The following is a 17,603-nucleotide window of genomic DNA, read 5'->3' as shown; positions in this document are numbered from 1 at the left end:
TTATGGGTGTTCCCCTCCCAACCCTCCCCCCATTGCCGCCCTCCCCCCATAGTCTAGTTCACTGGGGTTTCAGTCTTAGCAGGACTCAGGGCTTCCCCTTCCACTGGTGCTCTTACTAGGATATTCATTGCTACCTATGGGGTCAGAGTCCAGGGTCAGTCCATGTATAGTCTTTAGGTAGTGGCTTAGTCCCTGGAAGCTCTGGTTGCTTGACATTGTTGTACTTTTGGGGTCTCGAGCCCCTTCAAGCTCTTCCAGTTCTTTCTCTGATTCCTTCAACGGGGGACCTATTCTCAGTTCAGTGGTTTGCTGCTGGCATTCGCCTCTGTATTTGCTGTATTCTGGCTGTGTCTCTCAGGAGCGATCTACATCCGGCTCCTGTCGGTCTGCACTTCTTTGCTTCATCCATCTTGTCTAATTGGGTGGCTGTATATGTATGGGCCACATGTGGGGCAGGCTCTGAATGGGTGTTCCTTAAGTCTCTGTTTTAATCTTTGCCTCTCCCTTCCCTGCCAAGGGTATTCTTTTTCCTCATTTAAAGAAGGAGTGAAGCATTCACATTTTGATCATCCGTCTTGAGTTTCATTTGTTCTAGGCATCTAGGGTAATTCAAGCATTTGGGCTAATAGCCACTTATCAATGAGTGCATACCATGTATGTCTTTCTGTGATTGGGTTAGCTCACTCAGGATGATATTTTCCAGTTCCAACCATTTGCCTACGAATTTCATAAACTCGTTGTTTTTGATAGCTGAGTAATATTCCATTGTGTAGATGTACCACATTTTCTGTATCCATTCCTCTGTTGAAGGGCATCTGGGTTCTTTCCAGCTTCTGGCTATTATAAATAAGGCTGCGATGAACATAGTGGAGCACGTGTCTCTTTTATATGTTGAGGCATCTTTTGGGTATATGCCCAAGAGAGGTATAGCTGGATCCTCAGGCAGTTCAATGTCCAATTTTCTGAGGATTCTCCAGACTGATTTCCAGGATGGTTGTACCAGTCTGCAATCCCACCAACAATGGAGGAGTGTTCCTCTTTCTCCGCATCCTCGCCAGCATCTGCTGTCACCTGAGTTTTTGATCTTAGCCATTCTCACTGGTGTGAGGTGAAATCTCAGGGTTGTTTTGATTTGCATTTCCCTTATGACTAAAGATGTTGAACATTTCTTTAGGTTAAACCTGACCTCTTAAATGTTAAGGTGGTGCTTCCAAAACTGGGGTTGAATTCACGCGACCTCTAATGGGCCAGGGCTCCTGCATGTCTAACTAGCTCACAGGAGGGCGTGTGCTGCTGGTGGAGGAGCAGCTGGAACAGCCAGAGTGTGTGTCACATGGCGGTCCTGTGATTGCTCTTCCTTTCTGGGTGGAATATATTCCTACAATGAAGTTTGGATAGAAGAGGTCAGCCTCCATTCTGCTATTCTCCTTTCATGTGTGTGTGTGTGTGTGTGTGTGTGTGTGTGTGTGTGTGTGTGTGTGTGTAGGTCAGAGATCATGCTATATGCTGGGTGTCTTCCTCAATTGATTTCTACCTTATTTTTTGAGACAAGGGCTTAAACTGAACATGGAGTTCGCTGATTGCCTAGGTTGGTTTGAATAAGTTTTAATAATCCACTCGAATCACAACATCACTGCTACTGATTGGGGATAGCAGCTTCTCAATACAGAAGTCCACTAAGTCACCGGTAGACAGAAGTAGGCTGCCTGGTTCCTAGTCTCTTGTGACTCCATCTTCCTCACTTCTCTGACTTGCACCTTCCTTCCAGCTATGGATGAGCACCTCCAAGGCTTCACCTTGCTTGCACAGATTTTGCTCCTGTCACAACTTACATTCTTGCACCCGTTCCTCATTAGATGGCTGCTACTGGTTGAGTTTCCCTGTTTGTCCCCCACTCTTGTCTCAAAGGCCAGTTCAGGTGCTAGCTTCACCAGGAAGCTCCCCAGAGGCCAAGAGGAGGCTGGAGCTCCCCTCTGCTGATCTCTTATAATACTTCTGTATACCCACTGTCCCAAAGGAAGTTGCTAGTGTCCCACTTGCTCCTTCATTAGTCTGTAAATACCTAAATTGAGGGGCCACTGCCCTATGAAACTTTATATCCCCACTGTCTAGCTATTGTATCTGCCATTGAATAGATGTTAACAAATGTTGATGGATTAGCTGACCAAATAAATGAAAGGCTATTCTAAAGAAATGCTGACAGTAACCACTGATACAGTCAGACACAGTAGGGAGGAAGCAAGCCCTTCTGTTTGTTGTTTGGGGATGTGTACAACATCTTGGGAAAAGTAAATTGACTAAAACCTGCACAAACACTCCAACTTAGCAATAATGTTTTAAAAATTGATATTGTAAAAGGTCTGCTATGTACATATAAACCCACGACCACTCATCTATCCAATAAGTTCCAATAGCCACTAAAAAAGAAAGCAGTGGTTGCTTTCTATGGAATTCACAGTGTGCCTAACATAGGAAGCATTTTCTAGGACTTGTTTTTTTTTTTTTTTAAATAGCAAAGTTTGGGCTGGGGAAATGGGTTGGTGGTTAAAGTGCTTGCTCTGAAGGGTGAAGACCGGAGTCCAGACTCCTTGTACTTCTGAACTTGGCAGACCACCTGTAATTCCAGTTTCAGCAGACAGACAGGAAATCCCATAGCAAGTTGCTTGGCTAAAGTAGTCCTATCAGCAGCTCAGCATTTGATTGACAGACCTTACAATATGAATAAGGTAGTAGCATAGTTAAGGATGATGTGCTGATCTTTGGTCTCCATACGTGCATGTGAATGAACATACAAAGCATAGGCATGCACATTCATGTGGACATCCATGTGTGCCTGCACATTTTAACCTGCATATGTACGCACAGACACACATGAAAACAGAGAAAAGACAAAGTCCAAAAGTTCTCTGTTCAAAGCATCATAATCTATTTATATATGTGTGCATGTGTGTGTGCCCATGTGTGTGTGTGCCCATGTGTGTGTGTGTGTGTGTGTGTGTGTGTGTGTGTGTGTGTGTGTAGGTGTAGGTGTCTATGCTCTATAGAGGCTTCTGTGTAGGAAGGCTCCTCTGGAAAGGCTGTATAGGCCACTGTGAAGATGTTTGTCTGTGGTGGAGGGGGATGGAATACAGTGCCATGTGGCCTTTGATCCCCTTTCTGTTCCTAGCTGTGTGTTGGTATTAATAGCACGGAACTAGGACTTTCTGGTTGCTGGGGAAACTGAAGGTTGAATTATTTTTCAAGATAGTGACTTTTTTTTTTTTTTTACTAAGGTTGCGGTCTTAATGATATTTGGTTTGGATGAAAAAACCAGGAAAACATAAACATTCACCCAGATCACACACAAGATTGTTAAGTATAGGTAGGTATACGGAAAATTCACTGTGGCTACCCAACAAGGTATTTTCTGATAGTTTTTGCCCTTCTTCCATTTGGGGCCCTGGAGACTAAGGACAGTCCTGCCCCGTGTGGTCACATTACTTGCAGAAAGATATATGTGCCTACCTGATTTAATCAGGACTCTTATCTAACTTCACAGGGGCAGCAGGCATATGCTGGCTGCCCTGCCAGTCTGCAGGAGTCTGGGAGTGTTGCACAGAGGAATTGCTAGGAAAGATGCTAGGCACTCCTTCTAATAGTGTCTACTGATTTCCTTCTAGAGATGTCAGGGTAGGGGACATGTTCATAGAGGGTAGTGCTGGAGGAGACTGGAGGGGCCCAGTACAGCTCCACCCCATGGTTGAGATGATGTTCTCTGGGTTGAGGATGTGTGTGTGTGTGTGTGTGTGTGTGTGTGTGTGTGTGTGTGAAACGTTGTACAAGTGGTTCTTGAAATCAAGGGCTCTGCTTGAATCTTGGCTGCTTGCAGACCAGGGCAAAAGGCATTTTACTTTCCATCTGCTAGTGCTGTTGAACATTGGCTGGGGATGTGCCAATTTCATAAGTATATTACCCACCTTAAAACCACAGGTGTATAGCAGCTGAATAGGAGATCATTATGGATGCTTCTTTGTTTTCTTTAGTAGCTAAAGAGAAAAAGCAAACCCCTTTGTTTGTTGCTTGCTACTGTCGATTCTTGTTTTATTTTTGGTTTGGATTCAAGGGCCAGGGAGACCAATAGCTGGTCTCTTGAGAAGCCTATAGACTGCTGACAACTCCTGGTACCTTGGGAGTTTCTGAGGCAAGCTCTGACTCAGTTCCAAAGGGAAGGTAGAGATGGGGTGGTCAGGAGAGGTGCTTATGCCAGGCTGGATGCTGAATGGGTAGATGGAAGAAAGCACCAAGACAGGTGGGGAGGGTGCAAGCTAGGTAAACCTGCCACAAGTAGATGGAGACAGAGCTCTGGAGAACTACCTGGGGCTGACACCAAGTCTGCACTGCCCTTGTTTAGAACCTGACAGCAGCCAGCAGAGAATCAGAGCCAGTACTTTAGGTGTATAAGTGTTTTGCCTGCATGTATGTATCTATACCATGTTTGTGTTCTGCCCACAGAGGCCAGAGGGCATTGAGCAGGAGTCACAGAGGGTTGCAAGTCATCATATGGATACTGGGAACTGAACATGGGTCCTCTACAAGGGCAGTAAGTACTCTTAACCACAGAGCCATCACTCCTCTGAGCATCTTTGGAGACAGCACAAGTCTCCCCTCTCAGCCAAGGTTTCAAGTGCTTATCTGAGCCATGTGAGTACAGTTTTAGTCGGGATGCCAATGGTCTGGAGAGAACCTCAGTCTTGCCTGTCGCTAGAATCACTAGAAATGGAAATTATAATGTTCATATCCATAGACAACATGTATCAGAATCTCAGGGGAGTAAGAGCAATATTTCATAACAACATACATTTTTATACATGACATTGAATAAGACCTCTTCTTTACAAAGGCCACTTCAAATGTATACTAATGTCTATCTTCCTAGAAATGTGATGAATTGGAATTGCCCATAATTTAATGAAGGGGTGGCTATGTTTCTAGTTCACTCTATTTGCTGAGTGTTAAGTTCCCTTATTCACAATAGAGTTGAGAAGGAGACCTGAGGCTGAGGACCCAGATGGACTTGATTTGTAACTGGACAGAATTTTTTTTGGTCAGCACAAACATTGTCTTATTTGATATCAGGAACATCCTAGTAAGAATTTTATGTGTTTTCAGGTGATTAAAAAAGGGATAAAATAGATTAATCATATTATGTATTAATAAGCCAACAGCATAGCTATAAACCTACATTTTCAGATCTATAGTCCAGCCTCTTCCTGAACAAACCCAAAGATGATGTTTTACTAATGCCAGATTCTTGGCCATACATAAAGAGAACACACCACTGTCTCTATCTATCCATGCCATAGGCAGTGAGTCATAATTCATTATCCATTTTCCTTATTGCTCTGGAATGAATGTAGAACTTGCTTCTGAAACTGCAAGTCAGTACAGAACCCTGAGTATAGTCTACGTTCTGGAGACAGTTTGTGGTCAGAACATCTCACCCATTGCCATCAGTTACAGGCCCTCCATCAAACTGACTAGAAGAGGTGTTTTTTTTTGTTTTTTTTTTTGTTTTGTTTTTGTTTTTTTTATCACTGCTGTCAGAATGTTTCCAAATCTCCCACCTCGTGTCGTGTCCTTGGGGTTGGGGACATTCATTATTAGACACATAAGATGACTGCCATACCTAAAACTGTGAAGTGTCAAAGACATATAGACTAGGTCCAATGAGACTTCATTTAAGTAACTGAAAAAAATATTATCTAAAAATTTAGAAGAGCATTTCATTCAGAGGTGTAGAATTAAAGAAGCGGGTGCTGGGAACAGAACTCTGGTTCTCAGTACAGGCAGCAAGAATGCTTGACTGCTTAGCCTTCTCTCCATGTCCACACTGTGGCATTTTCTAGGATTTGTGGTGCTCTGTTTTTGAGAATGTTCAGAGCAAGGAGTGGAACAGGAGTCAGGAAGGCCCCAGCTCGGGCCTTGACCTCCAGGGACTGCTGGGCAGGACTGAATTCAGAGCCTTCATTTGCTACTGGATGCCCAGCAGTAACTTTGAAGGGATCAGAAATGAAAAGACAAAAGTCAGAACAAAGTTGAGTTTTCCCATCAGAACCGTGGGACTAATCTAAGGGAAGGAAGCAACTGGACAATTTGAATATAGATATTCATTTCCCAGCTTTTTAAAATTCCTCTTTGATTGCTGCTAAAATATTTTCTCTCGCCTTTCTTCAAGTACACAAAGCTTAAAAGACTTAAACCTTTTGTCTTGCTAGTTTATGGAAGTACAGACATAACAAATATTTATTCTTTCTTTTAGCTCTATAATTGGAGAAGCATGCATAATGAGGAGGCTGCCAGCTTTCAGCCCTGGCACTGAAAAATGGAGGAGGGGGGAGTTCTGGGCACTGCGGAGTGTGCCAGTCTATGTGGGACGCATGCCTTAACGCAACCTAATTATTGCCACGAAGCAACCCTGGGTTAGTATAGGGGATGTTCCTAGTTCCATTTCCAGAAGTGAAGAAACTAATACTTAAGGCAAAAGGACCTCCAAATTTTCAAATGCAGGACATTTGAAATATACATCATTTGGAAATAACAAATGTATGCTGACAGAACACTATGTGAACACCACATGGAACTGAGAGGGGCCACATTGAGAGGTCTTCACACTTTAAATGTTTTTTTTTTTTTTATGAAGTACACGGTTTCATGTAGTCCAGGCTGGCCTCAACCTGACTGAGCAGCACGCGCTGGGATTATAGGTGTGCTCTTGGTTCATGAGGAACCGGGGTGGAACCCAGGTCTCCTCACTCATGCTCGGAGATCGTTCTTCCAACTAAGCTCTGCTCTTGACCTTGGACTGATCAGGGTTTATGGAGGCTCTTCTATATCCTAGAAGCTTCTGGTATTTTCCTGACATAATTTGTGATTCAGTGAACACAGGCAGGTACTTACTATTGAGCTACTGAAGGCCACAGGAGGTTGCGAGGTTTCCCAGCGCCCCACGGATCTTTGTCGGGAGTGGCTCTGGATAGGAACCCGGGCACTGTGGCATCTCCTTAGAGGCTGGGCACCTCCTTGGCTTCTGATTGTTGCTGGGCCCTGGGTCCATCTAGGTGGGAAGGACAGACATTGGTATTGGGTCCACTCCTCACCATCTGAGTCCAGCTCCTTTGGCATCTCCAGTCGCTTGGCTGTGAAAAAGGAATCTTTGTTACATTCTGGTTGAGCTGTGTCTGGGGGATGCTAGACTTCAGGGGTTGGGGTAGAGTACAGGAAAGTTCTATGGAAAACTCTATCTGAGCTGTTGAGAATGGAGAAAGTTATGTGACCTTGCTCTTCGACTCCAACTTAGGCTCATTTTGAAGATTTAGTAACCTAATATGTGACAGTGATTAGCGAGCTGGGGGCCTGTAGCAGTAGCTGTTATATTATTAAAAAGAAATAAGAAGGTCCCATGTAAATGGTGAATGATCACCATAGCAAAGGGGGTAGAGATGTGTGTGTGTGTGTGTGTGTGTGTGTGTGTGTGTTGTGTGTACTACTTCAGTTCTATAGGTTACTTTCAGGCATGTAACAGTTCAGCCTGGTTCACATTCTAAAACAAAACACTGACTTGGTAAAATCTAAGACATCTGCTAAAAAGGACAACATTTTCTAAATATGCCAAAATTGGCCCTGTGTCTATATCTAGATCTGTTCTGACATACCAGGTAATGTCACAGAAGAAATTTCTCAGCCTGGCTTCATGACTGATACACATTGGGAGACATTCAATCTTAGCCCATCCTTGATGTAAACATCCTTTGCTATATGGAAGGGTAAAGTAACTTGCCAGAATGCTACAAGAACCTCTGTGTGAGTGTGTGTTGGGGAGATGGGATCAGGATAGTGTCCTTGTCCCCCTGTTCACTTATGGACCCTCATACCATTTTCTTGGTGACAATATTCATTGCCCACAATGGTACAACGGCGGAACACCATCTTGTTTTCTGTCAGGGTTCCTGTCTTGTCAGAGAAGATGTACTGGATCTGTCCCAGGTCCTCTGTAATGTTTAGGGCTCGACATTGAATGGACAAATCAGTTTCTTCATCATATAGGTCAAGGTCGTTGTGAAGGAGGAACACTTGCCCAAGCTTTACCAGCTCAATGGACACATACAAGGAGATCGGGATCAACACCTGAGGGGAGATGGATTTACACTGTGTCATAAACCACCTTGAATCCTGCTCCCAGAGCCTCACTAGTGGTTAGCAAAGGCATTTGAAAGAAAGGTAAGGACAGCCCACAGCATGACTTTTCCTGAGAAATTATAAGTCAGAGACTTCTAGCATCTCTCGGAACTCTCAGGGCATATGGAGAGGAGACACGCCTCTTCTGCACTTGGTGGCTTGGATGAGGCAGGCACTTGTCATTGGTTGCTCACCACAGTATGATGGAGTATAGGACTTCTAGCACTACCTTTGAGAGACCTCTGAGAGCCTCAGATCTCTATGGATCTATGGAGAGCCACGAGCACCACTGTGAGTCTTCAGGCTTTCGCTGATTATGTTCCAATGCCTGAGAGATTAACTTCTAACTTCTGATTTTTTTTATCTCCTACTCTTAGGGCTGGAGGGTCTTTGGTAACTCCCTGTGCTATTTAATCTTCCTTTGGTCATGGGTTTTAGTGTTTTTCCTGTTCCGTGTCTGGCAAAGGGATGCAAACATGTTGCAGTCTCACTCTTTAAACCTTTTTCACTCTTTCAATCTTCTCTTACAGCTATCTGAGGGGCTGTCCTGACATCACCTTTAATGTGAATACTTGATAGTACATCAGAAAGGGGTAACGATCTTCCCATCTTGTCCTTGTTACTTCTTTCTGAGGCTAGCACTTATTTTTCTTTAAAGCGTTAGACATTCGAGAGCTCCTACCTGGAGTAGTATGATCATTGTGAGGAACATATAGAAGCCTCCAAGGGCAGGAGAAAGGAAGTTCCCATCGGCATCTGGCACATCGAAGGGAGGATGCTCTTTAAAGGTACCATTCCAGAGACTGTGGCCTGAGAAGAAACAAAACTAGGAATGAGACACAATCTCTACTTAGTCCTTAAGTTGTCATGTACCTATGGCCTGTCCCTGGACATGGGTGGGTACTTGAAGAGACAATTCTATTATTATTATTATTATTATTATTATTATTATTATTATTATTTCAATTTTAAAATTTATTTTTATTTATTTTTTCTACTTATTCATTTTACATCTTGCTCACTGCCCCCCTCTTGTTCACAATCCTTCCACAATCCTTCCATCCTTCTCCCTCCCCTTCTCTTCTGAGCAGGTAGGGGGCTCTAGGTATCCCTCTACTCTGGTGCATCAAGTCTGTGTGCGAGCCTAGGCACATCCTCTCTCACTGAGGAAGACAAGGCAGTCCAGCTAGAGGAACACATCCCATGACTTGGCAATAGCGTTTGGGAGAGCCCCCCGAAGAGCCCATTCTTATTCCACATGTCACAATGCTGTCTCCTCCTCTCCCTCTTTTTCTATAGTTGACAGTGATCCCTCCTGTATCCCATTCTTTACTCTTAGTCCCTTGATGGAGTGAGGGCCACTAATTTTTGTTTTTACTGGGTAAGATTAGCATGAAGATTACCTATATTTTAATGTAACACATAGTTTTCAGTCATGCTGTAAGAAGTGTGTGGTTGGGCAATCTTGATGCATCTGCCCTCCCGTTTTCCTTCTCCTATCTACCCATCCCTTTATCCAGGCATCTACCCCACCACCCAATTCTTCCCAATCTTTCCTCCTATATCCAACAATCATTAATTGCATCAGTCCTGGTTTTTGATCTTAATAATTCCCACTAAGCAAAGGACCATGACCCTGAAGGTCCGTGAGGGTATGTGTGCCAGAACACGGAATGCTGTGAGAGTCCACAGAACTCACATATTATGCCCTTTGAACTCTTCGTTTCCTTATTTGCTAAAGGACTGACAACACCCATTATCACACGAGTATATAAGATGAGCTGCATTCAGCACCTGCTACAGATCTATCTGAACTTGAATGTCCTTGAATGGTAATTAGTAATAGCTATCCTATAGGGGTATTGTGAAACTGGAATTACCCATTGTGTAAAGTTCTATGCCGGCAAGTTTTCTGTTAGCTTTAATACAAGGAAGAGGAAACCTCAACTGAGAAAATTTCCCTACTAGATTGATTTATGGACAAATCTGTGGTTCATTTTCTTGACTGATGATTGATGTAGGAGGTGTCAGCTCAATGAGGTGATACTATCCATGGGCAGGTAGTCCTGTGTGGTATAAGAAATAAGGCTGAGCAAGCCATGAGGAAGAAGGCAGTAAGTAGCACTCCACCATGACTTCTGCTTCAGTTCCTGCCTCCAGGTTTCTGCCCTGACTTCCCTTAATGATGGACTGTGATGTGGAATAAATCTTTACTAAACCAAATGCTCTTGGCTTCAGGGCATGAATTGTAGAGTAGAGCTCACAGAGAGAATATGTCATCCTGCCCAAAGCAGCTGTCCATACCCCCCTGCTGAAGCTGGGCCAAATTCTTCATAGTCACTTGGGAAGGCAGGGGAATTACAGATATGCTATAATTTCACGGTGATAGTATAGAGCACAGGCATACACAGAGGAGGGGCCGCTGCAGTAAGATGAGAAATCAGAGGAAGTCAGAGTAGCTAGAAAGTGAAACAGGAGGCCTTAGGGGTCTTAGAACCTCGGCAAGTGTGTGTGTGTGTGTGTGTGTGTGTGTGTGTGTGTGTGTGTGTGTGTGTAGGAGGGTGTTATGGGAAAAGCAGGCAGTCATACCTTGTTATAAAGACAAGGGGAACCCTTGGTAAGGAACCATGAAATGACAGGTGCACGGGAGAACTTTCTCCTCTTCATGCGCTAAGCTTTCATGAGGCAGCCAAGAGTCCTGTTTCATAAAAGATGCTATTTGCAATAGAGGATTTTCCTCCTTTCTCCATTGATATTCTCTCTTTATCATTTTGGAGACCCAGCAAAGCTGATTCTGGGTGGCTGTGCTTTATATCTGCATGGCCATGTGATCATGAACTTTTTTTTTTTTTCTCCTGGAGACATAGTGATTTCAAATGTCCTTTCAGTTCTACTGTGCCTGAAAAATCCACTCAATCTGGAGACATAGTTCCTATGGCCGTATGATCGTGGGTAGGAGTTATGTCCCTGTTATGGTTTCCTCTGTCTTCTTCTGCTACCTTTCCTGCTGTGTGCCACCTACTCAGGCACAGCTGTTAGACTCACATGGGACATACATTAAATAAACACTCATGGGCACCTTGAGACAAACTCCACCACCTCACTGTACTGACACGCTAGATCTGTCTTCTCTCTCTCTCTCTCTCTCTCTCTCTCTCTCTCTCTCTCTCTCTCTGTCTCTCTCTCTCTCTCTCTCTCTCTCTGTGTCTGTCTCTCTCTCTGTCTGTCTGTCTGTCTCTCTCTCTCTCTGTCTCTCTCTCTGTCTCTCTGTCTCTCTCTCTGTCTTTTAGACAGCTTCTTTTTTAAACATGGTGACGGTTATGATTTCAGAATAAGGCTGGCAGCAAACATCCTTTCTGTTTTTTTAGGTCAGGGACATCAGGTGTGTATGAGCTCATGAGTTTTTCCTCTTGATCTTCCTGATTGATGGTGGGGTCTCCATGAGCATTCTGTGAAACAGTCATAGATTTAAGATGACTGTGAAGAGCTCCATGAAGGACCCTTTTTTGTCTCCACTTTGAAGATCAACTTAAATGGCTCTAGCTCATTCCCTCTGTGCCTTCTGAAGCCTTGTCTTGCTTTTATGCACTAGATGGGCAACTGCTGTCTGTCCACAGTCATTCTCCTTCCCACATCTGTGCCCTCCTCTGCTGCCCATGTGGCTAAGTAGTCTTTCTCTCCCCAGAGTTCCCTGCCACATTGTGCTCTTGAACTTTGTCTGCCACTTATCTCCTGTAACAAACATCTACCCCATTTACAAATCAGTTAGAGCAGGTGCCTCTCCAGGAAAGACTACTCTCACTGGTGTTTCCACAGTGCCCATGAGAGGCAAAATAACGCTGCATTCCTGCTAAGATACATTCTAACTGGTGGGCCCTGGAAAGAGGCTCTTTTATGAGCTGAAAAGGAATTTGTGACGTGATTAACTCATGAAATTTGAAATGACAGGTAGCCTGGATTCTCCTGGTGGGTTCAAGAATGTAATTACAAATTTGTTTATAAAGGGAGATAATACCGACAAGCCTGGGGAGATGTGAGCAGAGACTGGAAGATGATGTCATCCTAATAAACAGAGACACACAAAAAGCCTCTAGAAACCCACAAAGACAGGAGTGGATTCCTCCTTCTGTTTCTTCAGAAGGAATCGGATTTGCAGAAATCATGATCTTAACCTAATAGAGTTGGACTTCTGATGTTTAGGGCAGAATTCTGCAAAAAGAATTTTGGTTGTTTTGAACCTCTCAGTTTGTGGTAATTTCAGGGCAACAGCAGGCAACTAATGTGAAGGTACCTGGTGAGGTCCCTTATTTAGAAGGGCAGGCTGAGATCTTGAGTACATTCTTGTTTGATGCCTTGTAGGCAGTTTGTGGGCTCTCCAAGGGTCAATCCTGTGAATCACTCATCTCACTATCCTTCCATGATCAGAGAATACTTGGTTCTGGGAGATATTTTTAACCTATCGGTGATTGACAGCATTGCTAACATTTAAGAACACATGCACTTTCAGGGGATTTTCATAGTCCCCCACTAAAGTAGGGAGTACAGACTTGATTTTTCTTTCAGCAAATTAAAGCTCAGAATTGTAGCGACTTGCCCAAAGTAACAGATGTCTGTGTTGTGTTTCGCAGAACATCCCATACCTACAGCTCCAATGAGGCACATGAGGAAGAGGAGGCCGATGCAGAAGAAGATATCTGTGTTGATGCGCCGCTCAATTTTGCTGCGTTTGTAGCGTGGGCCACTGTTGTTCAGCATGGCTTTTGTCTCATGACCTTTGAGAGAAAATTGGGAAAATCAGTTTCTTGGCTCATACAGGTGTTTCTGATAAAAGCATTTGCTATGCTACACCTATTCTGCTTCAGGGAGTCTGCTCAGAACAGGTAGCAGAGGCCTCAGATAGTCAGCAGGCTTCATTCAGTCAGTCAGTAGACTTTACAGTCAGTCAGCAGGACTCGTAGTCAGTCAGCAAGATCAGCTGTTGAGCATCACCTACATGCCAGGCACTGTGGTGGACAGCACCAGACCCCCTATGTCATGGGATGCACATTACATCACTTTAAAAGGAACCCCTTATTTTTTTAGGTACTGTGCATTGGAGTGGTTACTATGACAATGCTGTCTGGAGAAAGGGGTCCTTTCCTAATTTGCATAGAGCATGATCTCCCTGTTCTTTTAGGCTCGTGGTAGTATATGATGATAAACAGTGGCTCCTGGTCTGGTGGAGACAAACAAATAAGATCAGTGTAGCTCTTAATATGTCCCCTGAGATCAATAATAACAGTAACCAAAGGGCTAAGGCAGACACAAGATGGTAGTTAGATGAGTGATCAGCAGGAGCTTCTTGGAGAGAGTGAAAGAAAAGTTAGAGAAGAGAGATTTAGGTGGGAAGAAATGCGTCTGCAGGAGCTTAGGGCCAGTAGTTTCCCTGTTTGTTTCTTTGTGTTTAAGGTGCTGATGCTTCATGCAGAATAGCAGTAGAGCCAAAATCTGCCAACCTAGTGTTCACCAGCTACACGTCCACATAACATCTTACTCAAAGAAAAAAAATTGCCAGACTTGGAAGACTGTCAGTTTTCCTAGTTATTTCTTTTCTAGCTGGGGAAACTGAGGATCAGGTTAGAAGGAACTTGTCCAATGGGAAAGGACAACTAAACACTGGAATCACAGTGTTAGTGTAGTATAATAATGTAGAGTGATGAAAATGTCTCCATGTCCAGTGAATAACCAAACAGTGAATAAAGACAACATTATAATCATAACTGAAAAAAAGCCCACCAGTAACTGGAGTTTAGCAAGCCTTCCCTTCACTAGATACAGCACTAGGTGACTTGCATGGGATTAGGCATTTGAATCTCAGGAGTCTATAAAGGAGATACAAATGCTCTTCCTCTTCTACATATAGGAAAACTGTGATATGACAGGAGAAGCTATCCATTTGTGGAGTTATTCTGAAGACCTGCCCATGCTTAGGTCCCCAAGTCACCATTGGGGTGATGACCTGAGTCCATCTCCCTGTCTGGTGGAATACATGGCATTGACTGGAATTTCATTGTGCCTCCTGTGGACTAAGTAAGCTCCTGTGGCTCCCGGCCTCAGCAAGCTTAACTGAGAAATGGAAAGCCCTGGGAACTCCTGTGAGTTGCCATTGTCTGAAGATGAATTTAGAGGAGAGGCTGGAGAGGGAAGACAGGTTGGGAAAAAGAAAGAATGTAGAGAAAATGACCTGCATAGATGACAATGCCTGCTGCCACCTCGGTGTTTCGGATGGTGCAGCCTCGGAGCAGAAGACTCTCACTGCCAAAGCCAGTCCTGGTCTCATCAGGATGCTCCCTGGGAATGAGGAGAGAAGATTAGAGCGCATTTCCTGCTAGTTTCCTTATGTGGTTTCTGGTCAGTATAATGGAACTAGATGCTGCAATCCATATTCCCCATCCAGGAACTATGGCTGCTCTTGGGAATCCCAACTCTGTCAAGGTGAATCTCACCATTGTTTCCGGGAGACTGGGTAAGGTTGGACATCAGAGAGAACTTTTCCTTTCAAGGAATCCCTAATTTACTCACATTAAAGGCAGAACTGTGCTGAGAAAAAAAAATCCAGATCTTAATTCCTATCTTCAAATTGGTTGCAGGGATACAATGCAGGGAATGGGTTTCTGTACTAGGGAGGGCTGGTGCTGTGTCTCCCTTGGACTGTGTTCGCCACCCCACCCCACCAAGTCTAATGCTGGGGACTGGAAGCATACTGGCTGAGCATCCTGGTTTGTAGAGGATGCCAGATCATCCTGCCTTTTATATCATGACACAGAAGTAGGAAGTAAAATAAAGTTAGAGGGGGTGGGTTACAGCTCTTGCCCATCTGAGCCCCCTCCCTCACTGGGTCTCTCTTGTTATATATATTCCTTCCATTACTCAGCCCCTCATAAAGTACACAGGACTCCTAGGAGGCCATTTTGATCCTTTGTCTAACTACAGGAGGCAGAGCCTTAAAGAGGAAGCAAAGCACCTCTCTTCCTCCAGCCTCAGGAAGTATTTTGGCTCCTCACTCCATGTTAGGAAGCTCTGAGGCTTAGTGACTCCGTCCATTTATGACCTTCGGCCTGGCCTTCTAACCTGACTCCTTTCCCCTGGGATTTCACCAGGTTTAAAGGTAACGTGCTAGAGTCGCTGAGGGGACAGGAGAGCAGCAATCTTTACACTGAATCCCTTCTCCCTGTGGTTTACCAACACTCCATTTTCCTATGTGCAGCGGTGACTACTCCTCTCTGTTAAGCGGAAGGCAGTTTATAAGCCAGGACCTGCCATCATATCCACTTTAGAGAAAACAAAATGGAGGCGAGTTCATAGCTCTCATATGTGACACACTATGTCTTTGATTGTAAAATAGCTTGCTCTTTCATGCAGGACTCATAGGCAGCATATGCCCATTGATCGATCAAATGATTGTCTTTTTATTTGTTGTGTTAAGTCTTTTTTTCATACAGTGTATTTTGATTAAATTCTTTTCCCTTCCCAAACTGCTTCCAAAGCCTCTCCAGCACCCTCTCCACGTACCTTCATGCACTTTCTCTATCTCTGTCGAAGAAACAAAAACAAAACAAAAGCAAAAAAAGAAAGAAATCAAAACAAGTAACAAAGACAAAATACCAGAACAAAAAGAACACTAAAAGCATGGACTCCATTTTGTCTTGGCTAACTACTCCTGAGCACAGGGCTTGTCCTGAAGTGTAGTTGATAAGCTCAGTGTCACTCAGCTGAAGAAAACTCTCAGTGGGTATCAATTACAAACAGCTTCCTGTTTGTGGGTGGGACTTTTGAGTCCACTTCCGCCTCTCCATGTTGGGATTTTTGAACTTGTTGTAGGTCTTGTGCATGCTGTCAGCATTTCCATGAATCCATATGTGGATCAGGTTCACTGTATGCGGAAGATGCTTTTTCTTTTGAGTTATCCCTAGCCCTGCCTCTTAAAATCTTTCTGCCCTTCCTTCCACATAGATCCCTGAGCCTTGAGGTTTGATAAAGACATCTCATTTAAGCCTGAGTTCTCCACAGTCTCTCTCTCTGCATCGTCTAGTTATAGGTCTCTGTGTTAATTACCTTCTACTGCAAGAAGAAACTTCTCTGAGGAGGGTTGACTGATCCTCTGTCAGATGTATAATTGATAAAGCTAGTCTTTTTTGATATAGTTTTATTATAGAGCTCAAACTGGCTTTGAGCTGTGATCATCTTTCCTTAACCTCACACTGACTGAAATTACAGGCATGTGCCACTGTGTTCAACTTCAATAACTTTTTAAATGCTAACAATTCCTTATTCCAATTATAAACTCTATTCACTTACATGATTTTGTGTGGTTCAGTAAGGATAGCAGGTTCGTTTTATAAAAGCTAAAGCTTATAGAGGCTGAGAATTTTTCCAAGGACTAAACACCTAATATACTGACATCTTGGGATTCTGGACTGCAGGTGACAGACTGTTTGCAGCTTGTAGTTTGTGACAGCCTGATGTAGTAGCACAGGGATAGTCATCTTTTCTCTCTCATAGTGTCCACTTTTTAATAGATGGGAAAAATGTTTAGCTGTCTCATGGCTGTTTTGCCATTGAGACTTTTTGTGAACAGAGATGTTCATGGTCAACTTGCAGCATCTATATCCTTGAATTAACACTCGGGCAGGCCATTTTCTTCTTGTGGGATTTGTCTTATATTGTAGGGTATTGGGTAGCACCCTGGCCTCTTTCTACAAAAGACCAGTGCTATAGCTCTCCAGCATGACAACCAATACTGCCTCCAGACATTGCCAAAGACTCCTGATTAAGTTCACAGACTGAGAACTGTGGTCCTATGGAAATTCATTTGTTTAATCAATTATTCTTTGGAGACAAGGTGTCATATACACCAAGACTGGCCTTGAATTTGTTATATAGTTGAGGATGACATTGTACTTTTGATCCTTCTACCTCCAACTTCTAAGTGCTGGAATTACATGTACATGCTACTATCTCCAATTTATATGGTTATGGGGACTGAACTCAGGATTGTGTAGATAAAGACTCTATTAAACTACCCCACCCAGCCTAAATGGCTGATTTAAAATCTTAAGCTCATTATCTTCAAGTAGACCATAAGAAGTAGTTCATTTTCCAGCTAAGGCTAGCTAATAACCAGGGATTCCTAACTTAAGGAAATCCATAAAGGCTTCTGGTATACAGAATTATTAGACATTTCATTTATGGGTGCTGGGCCTAAAAGTTGTCTACTTGTCTGATATAGGTAGGGATAGAGGCCAAGATGGTCAAAACTTTTATAATTTTCGTGTTGACCATGGGGTGGCTAGTTAGACTTTAAGGTTTCTCTTCAAGGCCCAGAGGGAGGGGGAATACAATTCTTTAGG

At 43.6% G+C, this 17,603-nt stretch overlaps 1 protein-coding gene across 2 annotated transcripts in view; it reads right to left on the bottom strand.

The window, feature by feature from the left end:
- Atp10b (ATPase phospholipid transporting 10B) overlaps window positions 1–17,603 on the bottom strand; it is a 256,073-nt gene that overhangs the window by 54,797 nt on the left and 183,673 nt on the right. For both annotated transcript variants that reach the window (XM_017597619.3, XM_063270024.1), the window contains 5 exons: window positions 14,438–14,544; window positions 12,855–12,986; window positions 8,897–9,024; window positions 7,911–8,163; window positions 6,937–7,175 (listed from right to left, as the gene is read on the bottom strand). In XM_017597619.3, the coding sequence (XP_017453108.1) occupies window positions 6,937–7,175; window positions 7,911–8,163; window positions 8,897–9,024; window positions 12,855–12,986; window positions 14,438–14,544 (859 nt within the window). The remainder of the gene's footprint in view (window positions 1–6,936; window positions 7,176–7,910; window positions 8,164–8,896; window positions 9,025–12,854; window positions 12,987–14,437; window positions 14,545–17,603) is intronic.

The sequence above is a fragment of the Rattus norvegicus genome, chromosome 10 (assembly GCF_036323735.1).
Source record: "Rattus norvegicus strain BN/NHsdMcwi chromosome 10, GRCr8, whole genome shotgun sequence".
NCBI classification, from domain to species: Eukaryota; Metazoa; Chordata; class Mammalia; order Rodentia; family Muridae; genus Rattus; species Rattus norvegicus.
Note: the sequence above shows the minus strand (reverse complement) of the source record. Positions and strands in the feature narration are given on the sequence as shown.